Source organism: Neopsephotus bourkii, unplaced genomic scaffold (assembly GCF_033783945.1).
Source record: "Neopsephotus bourkii isolate Nb327-2 ecotype Australia unplaced genomic scaffold, CSIRO-AGI_Nbou_v1 NB_1328, whole genome shotgun sequence".
NCBI classification, from domain to species: domain Eukaryota; kingdom Metazoa; phylum Chordata; class Aves; order Psittaciformes; family Psittacidae; genus Neopsephotus; species Neopsephotus bourkii.
Genome location: NW_026901808.1, coordinates 2,780,238 through 2,799,604, shown reverse-complemented (window position 1 = coordinate 2,799,604; position 19,367 = coordinate 2,780,238). Strand labels below are relative to the sequence as shown.

Here is a 19,367-nt window from a genome sequence, read left to right as displayed (position 1 = left end):
AGATACTGACTAGTAGGTGCAACTGAAATAAGCAACACTGTTGTGACCAGAAATGGTCACAAGACAATGAAGATCAAAGCAAAGTCCTCCACAAAACCCACAGGAGGTCACCTGCACTCTTACACCTGCTGAAATTAAAGACAGAAGCTTACCTTCTCCTCTGGCCACTGGTTCACAGTATTTAGAAAAATTGAGCGCTGCCTACAGGAAGTAAATAGTACAACATATTAAAAAGGTCCTATACAGTCCATCTAGCTACAGGATATAATAAGCAGCGCAATTCATTACTTTGCAAAACCAAGGGATTATTTTTCAGTCAATAATTATGCTGCTTGCTTCTAAACATTATACTGTTAAATGTCACAACAATTCTGTACGTTAAAATACAAACAGAAGTAATCTCTCACAGGTTGCTTGGGTTTGATCTCATCAAAATCTGTTTACTGTACTCAGGGGTTGCATTTGTTGGGGTTTTTTTTCAATAACATAGTAATTAGATATTATAGATGCAATAGAAACATTTTCATGAACTTGCTTTTTCATTTTCAGATTAAACTTTCCATTCCAGGAGCAGTACAGCATGTTCAAAAGTAGGCCACACATACAGAAGCAGAAGTTCCTCTTAAAAAGACAAAACAAAAATCCCAAACAACAAAAATCATGCTAACACATTCCACATTCAAAGGAACTCCTTTTGCCTAAGGTAAGATTGAGAGATCTTTGACCATGTTGTAATCTAGACTTTTCTCTATATTTATTAAATCAGTATCACACAATTTCGTAAAGAACATTCCTCACATTTAATTCTTCTTTTGTTATGCTGCACCTTATTAAATCTCTATCCCAGTATTCAGAACTCAGTAACTTCCACATGTAAATCTAATTCCAGAATGTATTTTTAATAATATATAAATAATATGCATTATTAATAATCATGCAGAATAACATACACGTTTAGAGTCTGTATTAGACACTGTGGAGTTGTTCAGAAGCCTATGGACAGTTGTATGTGTCTCTTCTACAGAAGAGACTTATTAACCAAAAAAAGAATTTAGTGCCCAATCAGGTAAATATTTTCATAATGTTGGTATTTCACACACACACAAACAGTGCATTTAAGGCTAATGGAACTACTCTGACAAGCAGAGCCACCTAAGTACCTGTCTAAATCAACTGTGACCCTAGTTTCCATTTGTATAGCAATCAGATTTCAGCATTTTCATGTAAGTAAAAAACCTATATAGTTAACAGGTAAGTTCAGCTTCCCAATGGAAATGCAGGCAGGACATTCAGATCATCTCACTAGCATGGATCTGTTTACTAATCATAATCACTGATCACTTCAAACTTTTCCTTGTACGCAATATAGTTATTTCAGTAATAATCTGGTAAGCTAATAACAGTTACTGCTATTCAGCTTTTCCTATGCAAAAGTCACCATCAAGTAATTTTTATTTTTCTTCTGTTTGTTTGCTATTGCATTATTCAGCAGATATAAGATCAAAACTCCTTTTTCTAAATAGCTTCAATGTATTTTTTGTTCCCTCAGGTGTGACTATATTGCAGGAACTTTGACTTACCTATTTTATTCTTAATTCCAAAACACAGACAATAAAAACATTTATGTCAATCCTCACTTTTCTAGGCCTTTGAATCATATTAATATATGCTATGTTTCTGTAAAACTGTGCAACAGTTCTGTCTTGTAGCAGCTTGGTTGCCTTAAACTCCTTTGTAGGATGCAAGCCAAGTGAAAATTTTACCTTCCTAAATGACACAGGAAAATGTGTCAAATTTTAAGATAAATTTCCCATAAAGTTGAATTATAAAGAACACTGGGTGGCCAGTTACATTTAATAAGCATGGAAAACAACAGAACTGAAGGTTGGACATGCTGAGAACATGCAATCGGAAGATATTCCTTCAAATGTTGAAACATTCAAGGCCACACTGCACCGGGTTCTGAGAAACCTGATCTAGTTGAAGATGCCCCTGCTCATTGCAGGGGAGACTAGACTAGGTGACATTTAACTGTTCCTTCCAACCCAAAGCATTCTATGACTTTTCTCTTTGTCCATATTCAACAATAAATCTAGACTTTCAGAGCTCTTTTGGCAAAACACTTCCTAAAACAAAAGAACAATCCTAAAGGAACTCATCTTACCAGATGCTGAAGTTCTTTCAAGTCCCTACAGACCATGTAGAAGACACCAAGCAGAATATTGATATATGCAGAATAGAAGTCGGCGGAATATTCTGGGGGATGATTCTGAGACAAGATCTTCTGCAGATGTCCTGTTTAAACAAAGATAAGTTTTGCTTATTTAAAGCTAACTCAATAAACTGACCACATCTTACAAGTTAAGTGGGAAAACAAACTATAATCATTAAAAAAAACCCAAACCAACCAAAACCTACATTGATTAAAAGAACCACCAAATATAATAGAACCAAAATTTTACTTGAGATGTTTTGGTATGTGGAAAAAGAGAAGTCTTTCAGAGGTTGCGTGAATACAGACTTTTACATTCCAACAGCTATTACATATTCCTGATTCTTTAAAGGCATACCGACAAACACAGAAAAAGCATTTAGATGCTGTCTGACAAAAGTATTACTTAATCCCCGAAAGCAGATTAAAGAATTAGCTTACCTATGCTGTAATCAGGAAAATACAAGGTGAATGGCTCAAAACACCCAGTATTTGGACGGAACAGTTCCCATACTATTTCACTGAGCAGGATAACTGTCACATTTCTGTCAGTCTACATGGACGGGGTGGGGGAAGTGGAGGGATTAGAGGGAGTAACAGATAGGCAGAGAAAGAAAAAGTAACACTGCATGTTACAATATCAATGAGAAAAATTATTGCTGTGACATTTCTGTTCCACAAAAATTACTAAATGTACAGTTTAATACAAATGACTGGGATAGTAATAAAGCTTCAGCTGGCCTTATCAAGAAGCTCATACATTTGCAGATTTTCATAATTACATGAGACTTCCTTGCATCCCTTGCCATTTCACTGACATGTAAGATTGGTGGGGTGGTAAGATACAATACCAAGTATTGTACTGGTTCTATATTGTACTGGTACTATTGGCTGGTAATATACAATACCAAGCAATTCCATCCCTTACTTCCAAAATTAAAACAGCATTTTACTTTGATAATTAAACCCAGTATTTGTGAACAAATGGGAGTATTTAAAAAGCAAAAGAAAGCTCGCTGCTTTCTGAAGCCAGCTATATAGTGCGTTATTTTAAAGGTAAGTTGGTTTTTCAAAAACAACAACAAACATTTCAAAACAAAAACATCGTATTAACTGTGTATTTTACCAAATGTTTTACCAGTTACTAACAATGGCTGTATGTAGCAACGTATTATTTTAAACCAAGTTTTTACTGACAAAATGCTTGTCTTGAGTTTGATGTTTTGGTTAATCGCTAACAAAACACTTCATATTTAAAAAAAATATTTCCTTATTTTGGTCACACTTCCATATATCGGCTTTTTTTCTACGAAGCCCACTGTGAGGATGATGCATCCTTCTTTTTGTAAGGTTTCTGCAATCATACTTACAAATCTGCATAACAAAAGATGCTTTTAAATACGGTTCTTCCAGAAGCACACTTTAAAACTATCAAGGCAACTCAAGAAAATAAAAGGAAGTGACCGGACTGAGTTGACAATGCTTATTATGAGCTGTGAATGACTTGGAAGGAAGTTTAAATGTTATTTCCCTCCCCTGAAATACGGGGGAATCTTATTTTATTTACTCTTCCCAGTTCCTGCCGAAGTGGTACCCACTCATGTTCTTTGCTGTTTCTTCTTTCTCTGTTTTGATGGGTCTTTTTTAATTATTATTATTTTAATGAGAGTATTTTTCTGTAATTTTCTTTCAACTCTGTTCCTCTCCCAGATTTCCTAGTATTTTAGCTGAGGAAAGTACTTGAGCTTGAGTATTTTCAGTTCAGTTCCTGACAGACTTTCCAGTATGAAAAATCTAAGTACTTTTCACCTTAATACTCACAGAAATCAAGCATCCAATGACCTGCTCTTTTCCAATCATTCCCCAGTCCCACAGAATCTTTCACAACTAATGAAGTTTCTTGTCTCTCTTCACTCAAGGAAAACAAGTGATACATGAGATGCTCCTACAACATTCCTTTGCAACATCAGCTGCATAACAATTTTACAAAGTCTCAGTCCAGAAGCCAGAATCTGAGCAACTGGAATCGCAGCATTCAGCAAAGCTGACAAACTTATTTGGAGGTTACTTTTGAATTTGAGGATGGTTCTCTACTACATGTAAGTCTTTGCCTATGCTTTTTTGGTTCCTGAACAGCAATCATAAGCCTAAGTTTTCCTGCTTTCTCTGACAGGTTCTTTCTGCTTCAGGGGCAGCAACATCCAGAATATGGGCAGAACAGACAAAAAGAGCCAGAAGATGCACCAGCTGCCAGGATTAAGATCACAGCTGTGAATCAGTCTCCATTCAGTACATAGGGAAATCAATGTCACCAGAAGATTAAGAGTACCATGCAAAAGTCTTGAGATGACAAGCATAATTTCAGCTATTTAGATGTTCAGACATTTCAAAGTACCACCATCTTTTGGCTTTGTCTTCAGTTTCTTTTCAGAGAATGCACCATTTTTCTTTATTCCAAGGCATAAGCTTTGATACTTCAGAAGTGAAAGCGGGAAAGATACAGTAGTTTACTCCAGTCAGAAACATACTGTGCTGCAGTTCCAGTGAAAGTGTAAAAACTCTCTGACAACATAAAGCACATTCACAGCTGCTGAACTGTGCAGCTCCAGCCACAATTACATAGCTGGTGGTCTACTGACCTTTCCCAAGCTGGCCACCACACAGTGCTCTGAAGCTCTACATGGGAGAAACTTGAGGAAAACAAACGTTTTCTGAGTTGCAGATTCACACTCCCTATGCTGAATTCAGCACTCAATGAACTCTATGCTGAATATACTCACTCAGTGTTGTTTCAGCTCTTTTGATTTGGCAGCTGACTCAGAAGCAGACTTTGGATTTCCACACAGACATCTGTCAAACTCTAAAAGGAGGTTTATTTATTTCTTTGTACCAAGCTAACAGGAGCTATACTGAAGCATCTCTCTACAGATTATAGTCTGCCTGAGATATTTTTCTGCAATTATTAGAAAAACAAAAATGAAGAGTAGAAAAATTTCGAAATATTCTCTAAAAGACAGCTCTGCGTTTGATACCAGCCTCAAAGGAATCTGTAACAGATCAGGTATCATAAAGCAAGATACTATCAAACAGAATTTAAATAAACCCCCCCACCAAAACCCTAAGAGTATAAGAAAAACCTGCCAGTATTTAAATTCTAGTTCAGTTTCTAGCTTTGACTGCAGACAGTTGACTATTTGATTATGGTGTGTAGGGAGGATTAATTTTGCAAGATTTTTGATCTAAAGAATCACTTATCTTGATCTGTGAGCCTGGTTGGACAGATACCATGTGTTTAGTTACTTTCAATATGTAGGACACCCTCGTTATGTTTTTTCCAGATACTTACCAACTCTTGAAGCCTAAGAAATGCTGGCAGGATGTTTGCTTCCATTTCCCTCAGCTGTTCTGCTCTATCCAGTACCTTTTAACAAAGCAATGTTATTACATAGAGAATGTCAACTTCCATTCTCATGTGCATTTAAAATTAATTCTTAGCTGCTGGAAACTCATTTCACTAATGGCTTTTAGACAGCAGAAACCACCCCTTAAGCAAGCAACATCACAGATATTATTGTTTCGGGTGTGCTTCCAGGAAGCCCAAGCAGCTCTGCCACCTAAAAAAATATACAATTCCCAGGAAAGCAACATTCTCATGCCTTATGGCAACTAAAAATTGCAATGCAATTATACCAGTCAAGAATATCACTGACAAAGCCATATCATCATTAACAACCACTGAAACCTTCAATTTTTGTTCCAAATTCTTATATTTCAACATCATGTGTAGTATGGTAGCATTAGATCACCTGTAGGATAGCTATCTTTTCCCACTATAAGTTATTTTTCAGAAAGAAATAAGAGCTGATATTTTCAGAAAGTTAGCTATAACCTAGAATTCACACAACTGAATCTTGAGAGAAGCTTCTCTTGCCATCATTTGGAGCCTAGAAATGTACAGGTCTTATTGTATTATACGCAATCATCACAGAACAGATATGTAACAGATATATAGCATATGTACAGCTTAAAAAAGAAACACTTTAGCTAAACAACCAACATTTTGGAGCATAGAAGAACAGAAGCATGAAAACATGCGTGCTTATCCTTTGGGGGATAAAAAATGTAGATTGTATTCCCAGTACACTTAAAATCTTGTCGTGAATAAGAAAAAAAAAAGAGAACAGAAACGCATTTCTCTTGGTGTTTTATTTACCATTCACAATATAAATCTAAATTCTTAAGTCCATTACTTCTTTTGAATTACTGATGTTGAAAGATAAACTATAGGTGTCTGGAAAGTTATATCTGTCTATCTCTTTACATTTCCTCCCTACACCAAGTCCTTAAGACATCTATCATATCTGTTGCCCACAGTAAGAAAAAGAATTTTATGTGGACAACCAAGAAACATTTTATGCAAATGATATTTCAAAATCACACCGTGCAGGAAAAAGCCCTGACAGAGCAGTATCTCTGCTATAATAGCTCACACTTCTTGGGAATTCGTTTAAAGCTACAATACAACATATGACTTTATATTGACATCTGTATTTGGTTTATATAATAAACAGTTCCAGGAATGAAGACTGCTTTATGTTCCTGACCAAACAGAGGCTATATATTTTTACTAATAAAACACTGCTTATTGGATCCAGTGACATGCAGCTACCAAACACAAAGCTTTAAGGTCTTTAAGGTCTTGACTTAAGCAGATCTTACTTTTTAGTTAAGCAGGAAACAAAAGTGGAGTTTCTATTTGCAGAAGATAAAATATCCTGCAACCCTGACTTGTGGAATATGTCAAGTGGTTCACAGAAACCACCAAACCACAGGCTTGTAATTCCACGCCTTAATTTTAATACAGTTTTAATACAGATGTGACATCCTTCAGCTTTATAAAAAAAAAATTGTACATTTTAGAACTGTCTGCTGATTTATATTAAAACCAGCAGCTTGTTACTTCTATAAAGTGCTAAATACTGTAAATGGATGAATGACTACAAGTTATATCTGCTCCAATTTGTCAGGTAGTTAAAATGAATAAAATTCATTTTTCATAAGTAATCACAAGCATTCAGCACCCATGCTTTGGGTAAGAGAAACATTTGGAATGCTTTGCTTGAAAGTAAACATTCATCTTAATTTGCTCTGAGTTAATTGGGCTGAAATATTACATTATTTACTACTGAAATAAAATAGAATAAATTAGCTTTGCCAGTTTACGTTACCAGCATGCTGGTCTTCCATCAGTCCCAATTTAAACCATTCTACAATAAATCCAGATGACACGGGTTAACATACATGAATTGATTTTCGATTTCCCCCGTTCCCTTGCAGAACTGAACTGAGCTACTAACTTAATACTTAATTCTTCTGATTCAGCAACTATTTACATGATACAATTGAACCTCTCTAGGTATTTAATGCTTTTTTTTCTACAAGCATTGTTCAAAGACTTCTTGTTTTCTGAGTGATACTAATTTTCGTGTAACACATTAAGTATTCTTTACTGATATAGAATAATTTTTTAATCCAAATATTAATCTGAAAGTAAGATTTTACTATATAGAGTGTTTTGTGCAATTTATTAAAAGATATTTTAGTGCTAAGTTTCGTTCTTATGGAATTGCTGAAGGATGCCAATACCACTTCTGTGACAGTAAATTAAAAGGAATTATCTATGTATGTTTGTATGTCAAATTTACTAACTCATGAGCTGTAGAAAACTGAGCTAGTACTATTTCCACTAAGCATTATACGAAGTTACTTAACTAAGTGGCTAATTATTTTTAAAATGAAATAGAACTTATTTGACTATAACCTGTGAAACAGAAGGAAGACTGCTCAGTGATTATTATTCAGTATGTTGAATGGTCAGTAATTATGAACATCTTTGCCCGAAAAAAAAATCAAAGCAGTATGCCTCTTGATTGCTGTGAGAAACATGCAGAGTGATTACCCAGGGTAATTAAGCTTTTAAGCTTGAACCACTTCCATGTTTTCTTAAATAATCAATTTCGCCTCTTTCAAAATAAACTTAATTCCTACTGCTGGCCTGAAATCTAAGTCTGTGCCTTTTGCAGGAATCTAAGTCCATGTCTTTTGCAGGTTTACAATGTATATACAGTTACACATCACTAATATGATGGTGTTCGGGTTCTTTTTAAGATAATCAATTACATTCAACCAAGTGAGAGCTAGTACAATAAAAAAGATTCCTCAAACCTGTGCCCTTTCTCAGACCTCTTGTATGCCTGAAATTTATTTTTATGTTCATCTTGAGAGATGAACAATAAAATGCCATTATATAGCACAATAAATGCCATTACAGATGTCTGTAAATTTTGATGCCTTTAGGCAACTAAGATTATCAAAGGGGAAAAAAAAACAAAACAAAACCAAAATCGCAAACCCTGGTGTTCTACTACTACACTGATTTACTCATTCCTGTGATCCTTAAATTCCTGTTATTTTTCCTGCAGTCTGCCTGTTTATTCCACTTGAGTATATCATCAAATGTTTCATTGCAGACTTTTTTTCCATCTTAATTTTAAAACTACAGTTCTTGCCTCTGAGGGCCACAAGTTTAAGATTTCACATCTCAAATGCGCTTTTACAGAGGAAATTATGCATTTTAGTTCCTTAATATGGCTTCTAACTTGAATCTGTTCTAGCCAATCAATTCTTGTCATTTGCATGCTCTGTAGTTCACTTCTGCCTTGCTTCCCACCCTTGCTTTCTCATTTCTGAGGCTATCTTCCCAAGGAAAGATATATGCATGACTTACTAATTATTAGACAAATACAGGCTCTCTATTCTTAAAGATTCTGTAATACTATTACATACCCAATTTAAATATGCAGTATAACTTATGTTCATTATAAGTTACACTATGACGTTTTTGTGTAGAAAAAGTTCTAAAACCAGGAAAAATACAGAACCTCATCTAAAGCCAGTAAAGCAACAAAGAATCGGCGACTGTCAACAGATTCTGAATGAGGTCTACACATAAATATTGTGAAAACTGCTCTATGCTGCACATACTTCATATACAAATTATCCATAACAATTATTCACACCCTCTTAACAGGCATGAAACTGGAACATTAGAATTGTATTACTTACAATGTATACTGTTTGATCTTGAAGGTCTTGAGTCGAAACAGCTTGTTTAAACAGGCGTACAAAGTCATTGAAAGTATCACAATGCACTTGAGAAGTCTGTTCCACCTCAGGAGAGCAACTCTGCAATTGCATGAGAATTTCTTCTAAGAGAAGCCGTGAAGTAAGGCATTCCACACAGTTCACAAACACATGAGGAAGCTGAAAAGGATAAAAAATGAGACAACATACAAAACAATTTAGCTTTTTCAGTGTGAATACTCCAGAATAATATTCTCTCCCAGATGAGACAAAGCAAGAAACCACACCCTGTCAACAGAGTATACAACATAAACCAAAGAACCTTGCAAAAAAAGGCACAATTACTTATGGACCTAGTAAAAATACTACAAAGCAGAAAGTGAAGATAGATCTGATGACTCCTCATGCGAAACACAGTTTATCTTCTAATTACATTCAAAAACTGAAACACAGTGTATCTTCTATTTGTAAAAACTGTGAGCAATGCTTAAAAAGAAAAGTTAAAAAAATAACATTTAGTTCAAAGAGAAGTTAGACAACTATAACACATTACAGTATTGTAAAATAGTCCATTAAAAATTACAGTGTCTAGATAACATGAACTTCTCAAATTTATATTATAAAGATAATAATCCAGAAACACACTCCCCAAAATACACTTCTAAGTACCAATTTAGTAATACTGAAAAGGCCATTTGTCCATAATAGAAGATACTACAGACTGTGTAATAGTACCAGTATTCAAACCTGCATAAGGCAAACATTTTCTAGCAACTTTGTTTTTAAGAAATAGATTATTTGCACAGCTCTATACCCTCTGGTAACGCATATGCTCTTCTTTCACACTGAACACTAAAACCTCTGGAAGACATTAGTCATTGGGATACATATGCATTACTTGCAAAATTAAACTTCTGACACAAGAATGTGTGTGTTTATAACAACAACAAAAAGATCCAAGTAGTTCACTCCAATCTTTTTACTTAAAACACAATATATGGCATATGATTCAGCAGATTTGGGAAAGTGTGGGTATACGCTGGCAATCCAGCCAGCCAGCATGCAATAGAAAGCTTTCTTATGATTTTGAACACTATTAAAAGAAAGGGGCTACACCCCCAAAAACACTTACTCAAAGTGCTGCACCACCACAGCAGGATTAAAACTGGGTGCCTGAGATGTGATTCACAACACCACATTATGTAGGAGACACTTATACTTGGCAACAGCCAGTTCTATAGAAGCAGTTGCTGCTTAAGTCCTGTTCACTTCCAGCATTCAGACCTATGTTTGCATATGTTGCAAGTGGGCAGCACAGTTATTAGGAGCATTGTACAAAAGGTTACTGCATGAAAGAGGATCATGAGCACTGTCTTCGAGCTTTCTCCCTTTACAGAATTCTTAATGAAGGGGACATTTGCATAATACCCCATCCTGCAGGTAGGCATTAACAGGTTCAGACAGAAACTTCTGTGATGACAACTTTCACCCTCAGGGGACTTTAAAGGATGTTTTGGGAAAAAACAGGACAAGGAAAAGAACTAGAATGAATAATACACATTTGTTAATAGTAAAAGAAAGGCCACAAAAGTTGCAAGAACCTGGTGCTTAAAAGTCTTCTACCAACACTGACCAGAAAGAAATTAAAATGGACTTCAGGCAGCAATCTATCATTCTTCAAAAGAATTATTTATGTAAGAAACATGCGTTCAGCCACAATGACCCACTACTTCTACATAGTTGAGATTCTCACACAACAGTTAAAATAGCACTGTTTTAAAATAAAAGAGGGGAGATTCAGGCTGGACATGAAGAAGCAACATTTTACCATGAGGGTGGTAAAGTACTGGAACATGCTGCCCAAAGAGGTGGTGAAAGCACCATCCCGGGAGACATTCAAGGCCAGGCTGGATGTAGCTCTGGGCAACCTGATCTAGTTGAGGAAGTCCCTGCTCACCGCAGGAGCATTGGACTAGATGACCTTTAAAGAGCCCTTCCAACCTAAACTATTCTATAATTCTATGATTCTCTGCCTCCAGCCCCTGCAACTGAAATAAATCTGTTCATGACAAAGTTCCTACCTCAGGTTAGCAACACAGAGCAACTACAGTATTGATCACCAAGGATAATTCATCCCCCAGTGAACAGCATTACAGCAGTTTTCTTCCTTAACAATTGAGGGGAAAACAGTTTGTATAGTCCCAACTTCCCAGGAATGTAAGGCTCTGAAATCAAAACTGAACATTGAATTCTCAGTAGTTTCCACTTCACATATTCCAATGTCATTCATCTTACCAGTCCTGCTTGGCCTACTTCTTTCTTACTCCTACACTGTTTTCTAAGAGCGGGACTCCAAAGGAAGTTCATGTTAGAAGGCAAAGTTGAAAAAGAATACAGAGCCCTAACATTTCTGGAAGTGAAGCTCATACAGGAGGAAACAGCAACAGCACTGGCATGGGAGAGTAAGATCCATCCCACCAGCAAAACGCTTCGTAATGCCAGTCTTAGTAAAGATAAACACACCTGGAAAATCAATTTTATTACATTAAAAACTGTGAATGGCATACTGATTATTATGGTTTTTAACTTATAACACATATCAAGCTATGTTTGGAGGACCTAGAATAAATTAAAGTACACAAAACTCGTATTTCCAAACAGATTCTGAAAATGTAATACTAAAAAGGGCTATCACTACACTTTTCCCATTTAGAGCCGATTTACTGTGCAAGAGGAATTAGATCAATTGTTCCTATGTAATATTACTCCAACATTTTAGAACTCCTGCATTATTTCTTTTCCAAAGTTTCAGACTTTCCTGCTTCTATAAGAGGGCTGATTCAATCTAACCAGATTTACTGCAATGAATACAACATTCACCTCAAGTCTGCAAAAACAACTACCAGTATAAGAAAGAATGGCATTTGCCTGGTATTCAACCATTTCGTAGAACCACAGAATGGTTTGGGTTGGAAGCAACTTTAAAGATCATCTAGTTCCAACACACCCTCCACTACACCAGGTTGCTCAAAGCCCATACAACCTGCTCTGGAACACTTCCATGGACAGGGCAACCACAACTTCTCTGGGCAACCTGTTCCGGTTTCTCACCACACTCATAGCAAAGAACTTCTTCCTAATACCTGACCTAAACCTCCCCTCTTTCCGTTTAAGCCATTCCCCTTTGTCCTATTCCTACCTGCCCTTATAAAAGTCTCTCTCAGGATTTCTTGTAGGACCCCTGTAGGTACTGGAAGACTACTATGACATCTTCCTGGAGCCTTCTCTTCTCCGGGCTGAACAACCCCAACTCTCTCAGCTCATCTCCACAGGAGAGGTGCCCGAGCCCTCTGATCATCTTCCTGGCCTTCCTCTGGAATCGCTTTTTTTTTTTTCTCCAGCAAACACGTACAGCTTGTATGCTTACTGAATGCTTTTAACAACTTTACTAAGTTTAAGCTCTTAGGCTGCCATTAGTGAAAACTCTTCTCACTGTTTTTCATATACTCTCTCATTCTTTTTATATACAAGTAAAATTACTTTCAAGGAGAATTACAAGAATATTAAAAAAAAATGTAAGCAACTCTCAGATTGAACTGGAATCATCACAACAGTTAGTTATTTGTCTCTGGAGCTGTTTAAGATTAAGTCAAGCGAATGAGCATAACAAAATTCAGTTCCTTTTCTGTTTTAAATTTCTATAGAAAAGTTATTATGATTTATACTATATTTCATATGCACAACTTCATTTTATCCTAATTGCACTAGTGAGAGAAGCAACACATTCATCACACAGTAAACGAAGAAGAAGAATAAAGAAGGCAGAAATGGCTGAGGAAAACCCATTTTGAGAAAGTAGAAGCTAGTTTGAGGGACCATCTTCTAAGTTCAATAATCATTGCGAACATTCTTACCTGTAAGGTGCTTAGAAGAGTTTGCATAACATAAGTCTTTCCACTAGATGTATGTCCATAGATAAAGATCGATGGAAAACTAAAATGGTGACGCTAGGGAAAAACAAAACAAAACAGAACAGGTTTTGCTGCTTCAGTTTTTTTCATTCAACACATAGAAAATTTACCAATGATGTTTCCCTTCAAAAGAAAAAAGTATCTTTTAAATTAAGACATTAAACATAAAATACACCAATTAGGATAGAATCAACATGACCAAGTTTTGTTTTTCATCTTCACTGAAATGCTGTAAGGATAAGGCCCAAGAATCAACTATTACATAAAGCTACCAGTGAAACTGCTACAATAGGAGGATACATTTTCCATGAGAAAACAAAACAAAAACAAACACAAAAAAAATCATATACCAAGACAGAAAAACAGTGGGCTCTTAATTCAAGTCAGTAAACTGAGTGAAACAAAATCTTCGCAAGCACACACTACAGGCTTTACACTGTCCTAACTTCTGCAAATGCTACAAACTGCTTTTCTTTCCATCAGCACTAAACAGAAAAGACAAAACAGTCTGGTGGAGGAGATGGTACAGGAGCTAGCTCTCCTCTCACAAGACAGTATTTGATATAATACTTCTATTTATTTAATGGTACTGATGCTGTGTATTTCAGGGATTTTTTTTTTTTTTTAAGATGTGAGGAAAATAATTAACTTGTTCTTTTTATTTCATTCTGAACAGGGTTTTTTTGTGGTTTTCTCATTTCTAAGACTCTTGTACACAGACTTACAGTATTAATACAAAAAATAAAGACCTTTTATGAAAAACAATAATATTCAACTAATTCAAGGTGAAGGCACTCTTGTGCAAGATATGCAGATACTCTGAACCTCCATATTTAACAAGCATTTTAGTATCTATTTTTTAAGAAGACTTGTTGCCACTGTGTTTGAAATACATAAATTTGAATGCTCTAATTTGTGTAATTATTATATCTATAAATAAAGGCAGAACCAGAAACAGATACTGATTTCCATTGGTAACTGAATGTCAACTGCTTGTAAGTTTGCAGATGAAAATCCCTATTACCTTTTAGTACAACTATGCCAGGCAGTAATAGGATCAGTTAACAAGCCAGTGATTTCCAAATCTTATGGCCAGCAACACAACTAATTAGAATAGGACCAATTTCATGTACTTAGAATTCAGGTGTGCAGATTAACTGGATTAATAGGTGAAAATCAAACACAATTTCTACACTGTCACTGAAAAAGGAAAAAAGTATACCCCAGAACATTAGACCAGAGAAGGAGACAGAGTCCTTCCTGGTACTATCTGGCAAAGATGGAACAAAGTCTTGGAGAAGTCAAGCTTCAGATACAGAAGACACAAATGCCTGTAAGTTTGAGTCCTTCCAGCTGCAAAACAGCTTTCAAACTTCAAATTCACTAGAATCTACCTGCCCAACAAAAAGGCAACCTGAGTATTTTCATAATTACATCACAAAAATGCTCTTAATTTTCTACTCTCCCTTCTGAGACAGCAGAATGCGTTTGTTGTGTTCAAACTTACAATACAAAGAGCATTACCTCTCCAAATATTGACAGCAACAGGGACACTTGGGATTCTCGACAAGGCACCAGACTTTCCAACCGAAGCAGTGTAGCTGCTGGGTAAGCTGGATGTTCAAGGTTAGGCATTCTGACGTTCCTGTAGTCAGTCACCTGAACAGGCATGACCCATCTGACGTGCAGAGACAAGAAATAGTGATCTGTAAAATAAAATCCTTCAATTATCATTTGCTGTCACACACACAAAGGAGGAAAATGAAGAGGTATTGACATGATATCTAAACAGTCTAGCACAGGATAATGGTATAATTATTATAGACTTCATCAAGATCGAGCTTTACTATGTAAGGCATTATAGAGACATTTTCATACCTGACAGAATTCAAAAAAATCAAATAAAAAGAGGAAGGCATCTAGGGTATGTGCAAATCAATATAACCAGAATTGTTATCGTTTAGTTAACTGGAAAAATACATTATTTAGTTCTGGCTTTATCTACATTTAAAAGTAGCAGGGGAATAAACTGAGTAAAGTAGATTAGTCACAGAACATCACCTCCCTGGACAACCAATAAACTACGATTTACAAGTAACAGAGAAGATGTAGAGCATAAGGAAAGATGAGGATGGCAAAACAGCAGCTTTTCAGATATTAACAGGAACGCTTACCCCAGCTTAAAAGCAGCAGAGACATATGAAAAAAATCAAGCTAATGGTAAAGATCGGAAATACCCCTTAAAAGTAGCAGGAGCCCAAACCAGATAAAGCTGTAATATTAATTATAGTCTAGCTTTTAGACAAGGACTAGTCAAGAAAGACTACTTTGGGTTTTGATTGCCCAAACACTGGGAAAGCCGGATTTTAGTGACAGAGTATGGAAAAACACCGCAGTTAAAGATACTACTTTGTCTGCAGCTCTAAAACTGCTGGGAAAAATGGTACATTTGTCTGTAGTGATAAGGACAACATGCAGAGAGAGAAATGAAGTGACATCAAGGGTTGGATTCTGACTTTGTCAAATGTAACATTACTTGACAGCCAAAAATTTAAGTTTGGAAATTTAGGTAGGTGCAATAAGATATCTCATCAGCTGGCAGGCACATCTGTATGTTACGAAAACAAAGATAACAAACAAAGCACTCCAAACACATTAAATGTAAGTATTGGCAGCCAAGTAAGTTATGCTGGACGTAAGTACAATGCCACATCAGAAAAGATTAGGTTAGCAAAAGGAGATCAGAAATAGCATGGGAAATGCAAAACAAACTGTCCTGAAGAAAAAAAAAGGGAGATCGTGGGTGACAAGGAGGTTCACAAATACAAATGTATTTACAGAAATACTTTGCAACAACGTTCCTTCTGGGAGCAATCTGTACTAAGTATTTCCATAAATAAATTTAGGGAAAGATGTTTTTCCTTCTATATTTCCAGTGTCTTCATAAGTTAAAAAATGGAATTGAGAATGATGAAGGGAAAAACAAGTGGAATTAAAGGGGGAAAAAAAGGATAACCCCAATAACAGAAGTAATGCCAATACAATGAAATGCAATACTTTACACATATTTGTAAGTAATCGTATCACACTTAACAGTTAGATATCAAGAAACTAAGATTGAAGCAACTTGAAAATAAACAAATCACTCATGTAGTAAATATAAGAAATCAAAGTAATGCAGCTGTTGAAAAAACAAACACATAGTCATATGTATTAAGGTAAATTACTTTCCATACAGACAACCATACAAATAGCATTGGCCCATTTTATCAGACCAGCAAGATCAGCTTTGAACAGGTCTGCCCCCTGTTCACTGTATCTATTCAGATGTTTATTCAAAATGAAATAATTAAAAAAAAAATAGCTTGATTAAAATTGCTCTCTAAATGAGGTATGAATAAATATCAAGCATGAGAAAAAAAAACTTTGTAGACAGCAGCCTCCAAAACAGGGGACAAAAAAGGAGAGAAGGAGTTTTAAAGCAAGCTGAAGTTTGCATGGATGTAAGACCGCTCTTCTGTTCCCCTGACTACATGAGAACACAGATAGACTTGGTATGCTAAACGCATCGAAAGCCATAAGGTACTTCAGCTTCTCCATCCAGCTTCACTCCAGGAAAGCACAAATCGCCTGCTGATCACATCATTGTCTGCCAGACCTGCTTGCTCCTCAAGCACCCCAGCACATCAACTTACACTAAACATATTTAAGCCACTGGATGAAAACCTACATCTCTACTGACTTTATGTAGGTCTTTTAATCTTCAACCACTTCCCATCCTAAAGTTAAAAAAAAAAAAAAAAAAAAAAAGGATGCTTAGAGCAACATACTCACAAAACAATTAATTTAAATTAAATGGCAATGCTGACACAAGGATTATCATCATCAGGATGTTCCTGACCAGGGAGTTTTACCGCGTGTGCGTGTGACTCCAGACAGATGAGGAGGGCCAAACAAATACTTTGCAGCTGAGTCTGAAGTCAGATACCAAACGCACAAGTTAGATTTCAAGGCTGGATTTGTTGATTTAGGAACACTTCTCAGTCCATCAGTCCTAACACACCCACACTTGGCATGTCCTTCTACACTTTAGCACAAGCTGACAGAACTGAAGAGATTTGTGTGCTTCTGCTTCCCCGTCGGCCCAACAAGCACCCGCGCCCCCAGAGAGGGTGGCCCTGGCCAAGGGGGAACGACGACCCCCCTCCACCAGAGTTAACGGCTGGGTTCAGCTGAGCACACGTGGGGGCGAGGGTGGACTCGGCTCAGGCAGCAGCCCTGACGCCAGCAGACCGAGCGGCAGGCGGCCGGGACAGCGGCACAGCCCTACACCGATTCCCAGCGGAACGCAGCAACAGCAGGTCATCCCCGCCACATCACTCTCCTCCCCTTACCCGCCTAAGCGCCAGACCGTGCCGAACCAACCCCATCACCACCCCGCTCCGCCGGGAGGCTTACCCCAACTCACCGCTCCCGCCGCTGCCTTCTGCACATGCGCACAGCACCCGCAGCGCCGCCAGTCCCTCAGTGCGCAGGTGCACAGCCGCCGTGCATGCGCCGTATGCGTGACGCTCCCAGTCCCGGCGTGCCTCTGGAGATGCGGGAAAGCGGCGGAGGGGGCGGGAAGGGGTTGTGGCGGCCGGTTTATGGCGGGTGGTCGGCTCATCCTGGGGGGTGTCTGAGCCTACAGGGTGAAGAGTGGGGTTGATTGAGGAATAATGTGGATTGAAGAATGGGGTTGATTGAAGAATAGGGTTGTAAATTGATAGCGGAATAGACTCCACAACTTCGTTAAAGTTGTAAAGTAGGTATGCTTTATTCAGCTGAAGACGCACGGGGGATAGGTCCTCCAAAAAGCATGCGTACCTCAGTGCCGTTTTCCTTTTACATTTATCCTGTAAAGTCGCACAATACACCTATACATACTCATATTCTATCCCCGCTTCGTATTGTAATGAGCTAAAAGGCTCTCCACGCATGCGCAGTGCCTCCTGGTGGTCTTGGGCAGGGGTCTTCAGATGAAGTAAGTAGTCTTCTTCTTGTGGGTAGGGGTCTTAAAGATGAAGTAAGCGAGTCTTCCTCAGGCTTGAACTTTTTACCTCCGGTCCTCATGCATGCTCTTTAGGAACTGGATGGGTCTGGTCTATGTCCAACTGGTTTAATGAGCTATTCCCTTCGTTAGGAAGTTTTATCTTAGTACTGCCTGATAAGGCATCTGCTGAGCTTGTCAAGCCAGCTATGACTTAAGCAGTACGCCTTGTACAACCCCCCCCCCCCCCATACCTTCTGTCTAACCCCCCTGTACAACCCCCCTGTACATTTTGTCTAACCCCCTTGTACAACCCCCCTGTACACAATAGGCCACATCAGTTTCATAAATAAGTAACCTCAAGAACCTTGGGGTTTGTTAGCAACTATAGAGAAAATGAAAATTACTAAGATGAGTTTTGCCAGAACCACCTGGTGGTTACTGATATGACAATGATCCTAAAACAAAGTGATGAAGAAATAACCACTGGGGGTCCGAAAGCCCACTTCCACATTTTTGTATGCATACAGGAGGCATTGTCTAAGGTAATGTATGTGATCTAACAAATATGTATGTTTAAGAACAATGTAATCACAGCCTGGTTGATGCCTAGGAGAGACACGCTTGGAGGAGCTATCCCCTGTGTCTCCCGGCACCACAATAAAGAATACCTGCTTGTCAACTTAAAACTTTGTTGACGACTTCCTGGAGTTTTCTCTGAATCAAGGGAGAGCCCCTTGTAGCACATGTGCCTGGACATAGGTGGCTTTGGAGACGTGTTAGAAGCTGCTTGGCAGCAGTGAGGAGGGTGTAAGGAAGTTTGTGCCCTTGGGTAGGAGAGCAGTGCTGGTGTCAAGGGATCATGCCTAAGCCTGGGACCTAGAGTCAGAATGAAGTTGCAGGTGTGTATGTGATTGTGGTAATGGTTAGTTTAGCTCGAGTCACATCCTTTACAGGCACACAGACAAGTGTGGGGGCTGTCTTGTAGCTGTATGTGCAGTTGAGGGTCAGC

The 19,367-nt window shown here is 37.7% G+C and overlaps 1 protein-coding gene across 2 annotated transcripts in view; it reads right to left on the bottom strand.

The window, feature by feature from the left end:
* Positions 1-17,882, bottom strand: part of ORC5 (origin recognition complex subunit 5) — a 72,030-nt gene extending 54,148 nt beyond the window's left edge. The window contains exons 1-8 of one of the 2 annotated variants that reach the window (XM_061366317.1): positions 17,785-17,882; positions 14,851-15,004; positions 13,270-13,362; positions 9,338-9,535; positions 5,559-5,633; positions 2,654-2,765; positions 2,165-2,295; positions 153-201 (exon numbers count right to left, since the gene is read on the bottom strand). In XM_061366317.1, coding sequence (XP_061222301.1) covers positions 153-201; positions 2,165-2,295; positions 2,654-2,765; positions 5,559-5,633; positions 9,338-9,535; positions 13,270-13,362; positions 14,851-14,997 — 805 coding nt within the window. In that variant the 5' untranslated portion in view covers positions 14,998-15,004; positions 17,785-17,882. Of the gene's footprint in view, positions 1-152; positions 202-2,164; positions 2,296-2,653; positions 2,766-5,558; positions 5,634-9,337; positions 9,536-13,269; positions 13,363-14,850; positions 15,058-17,784 lie in introns of those variants that run through there. The other variant, XM_061366318.1, reaches the window with a different exon arrangement.
* Between the last annotated feature and the right edge of the window lie 1,485 nt (positions 17,883-19,367).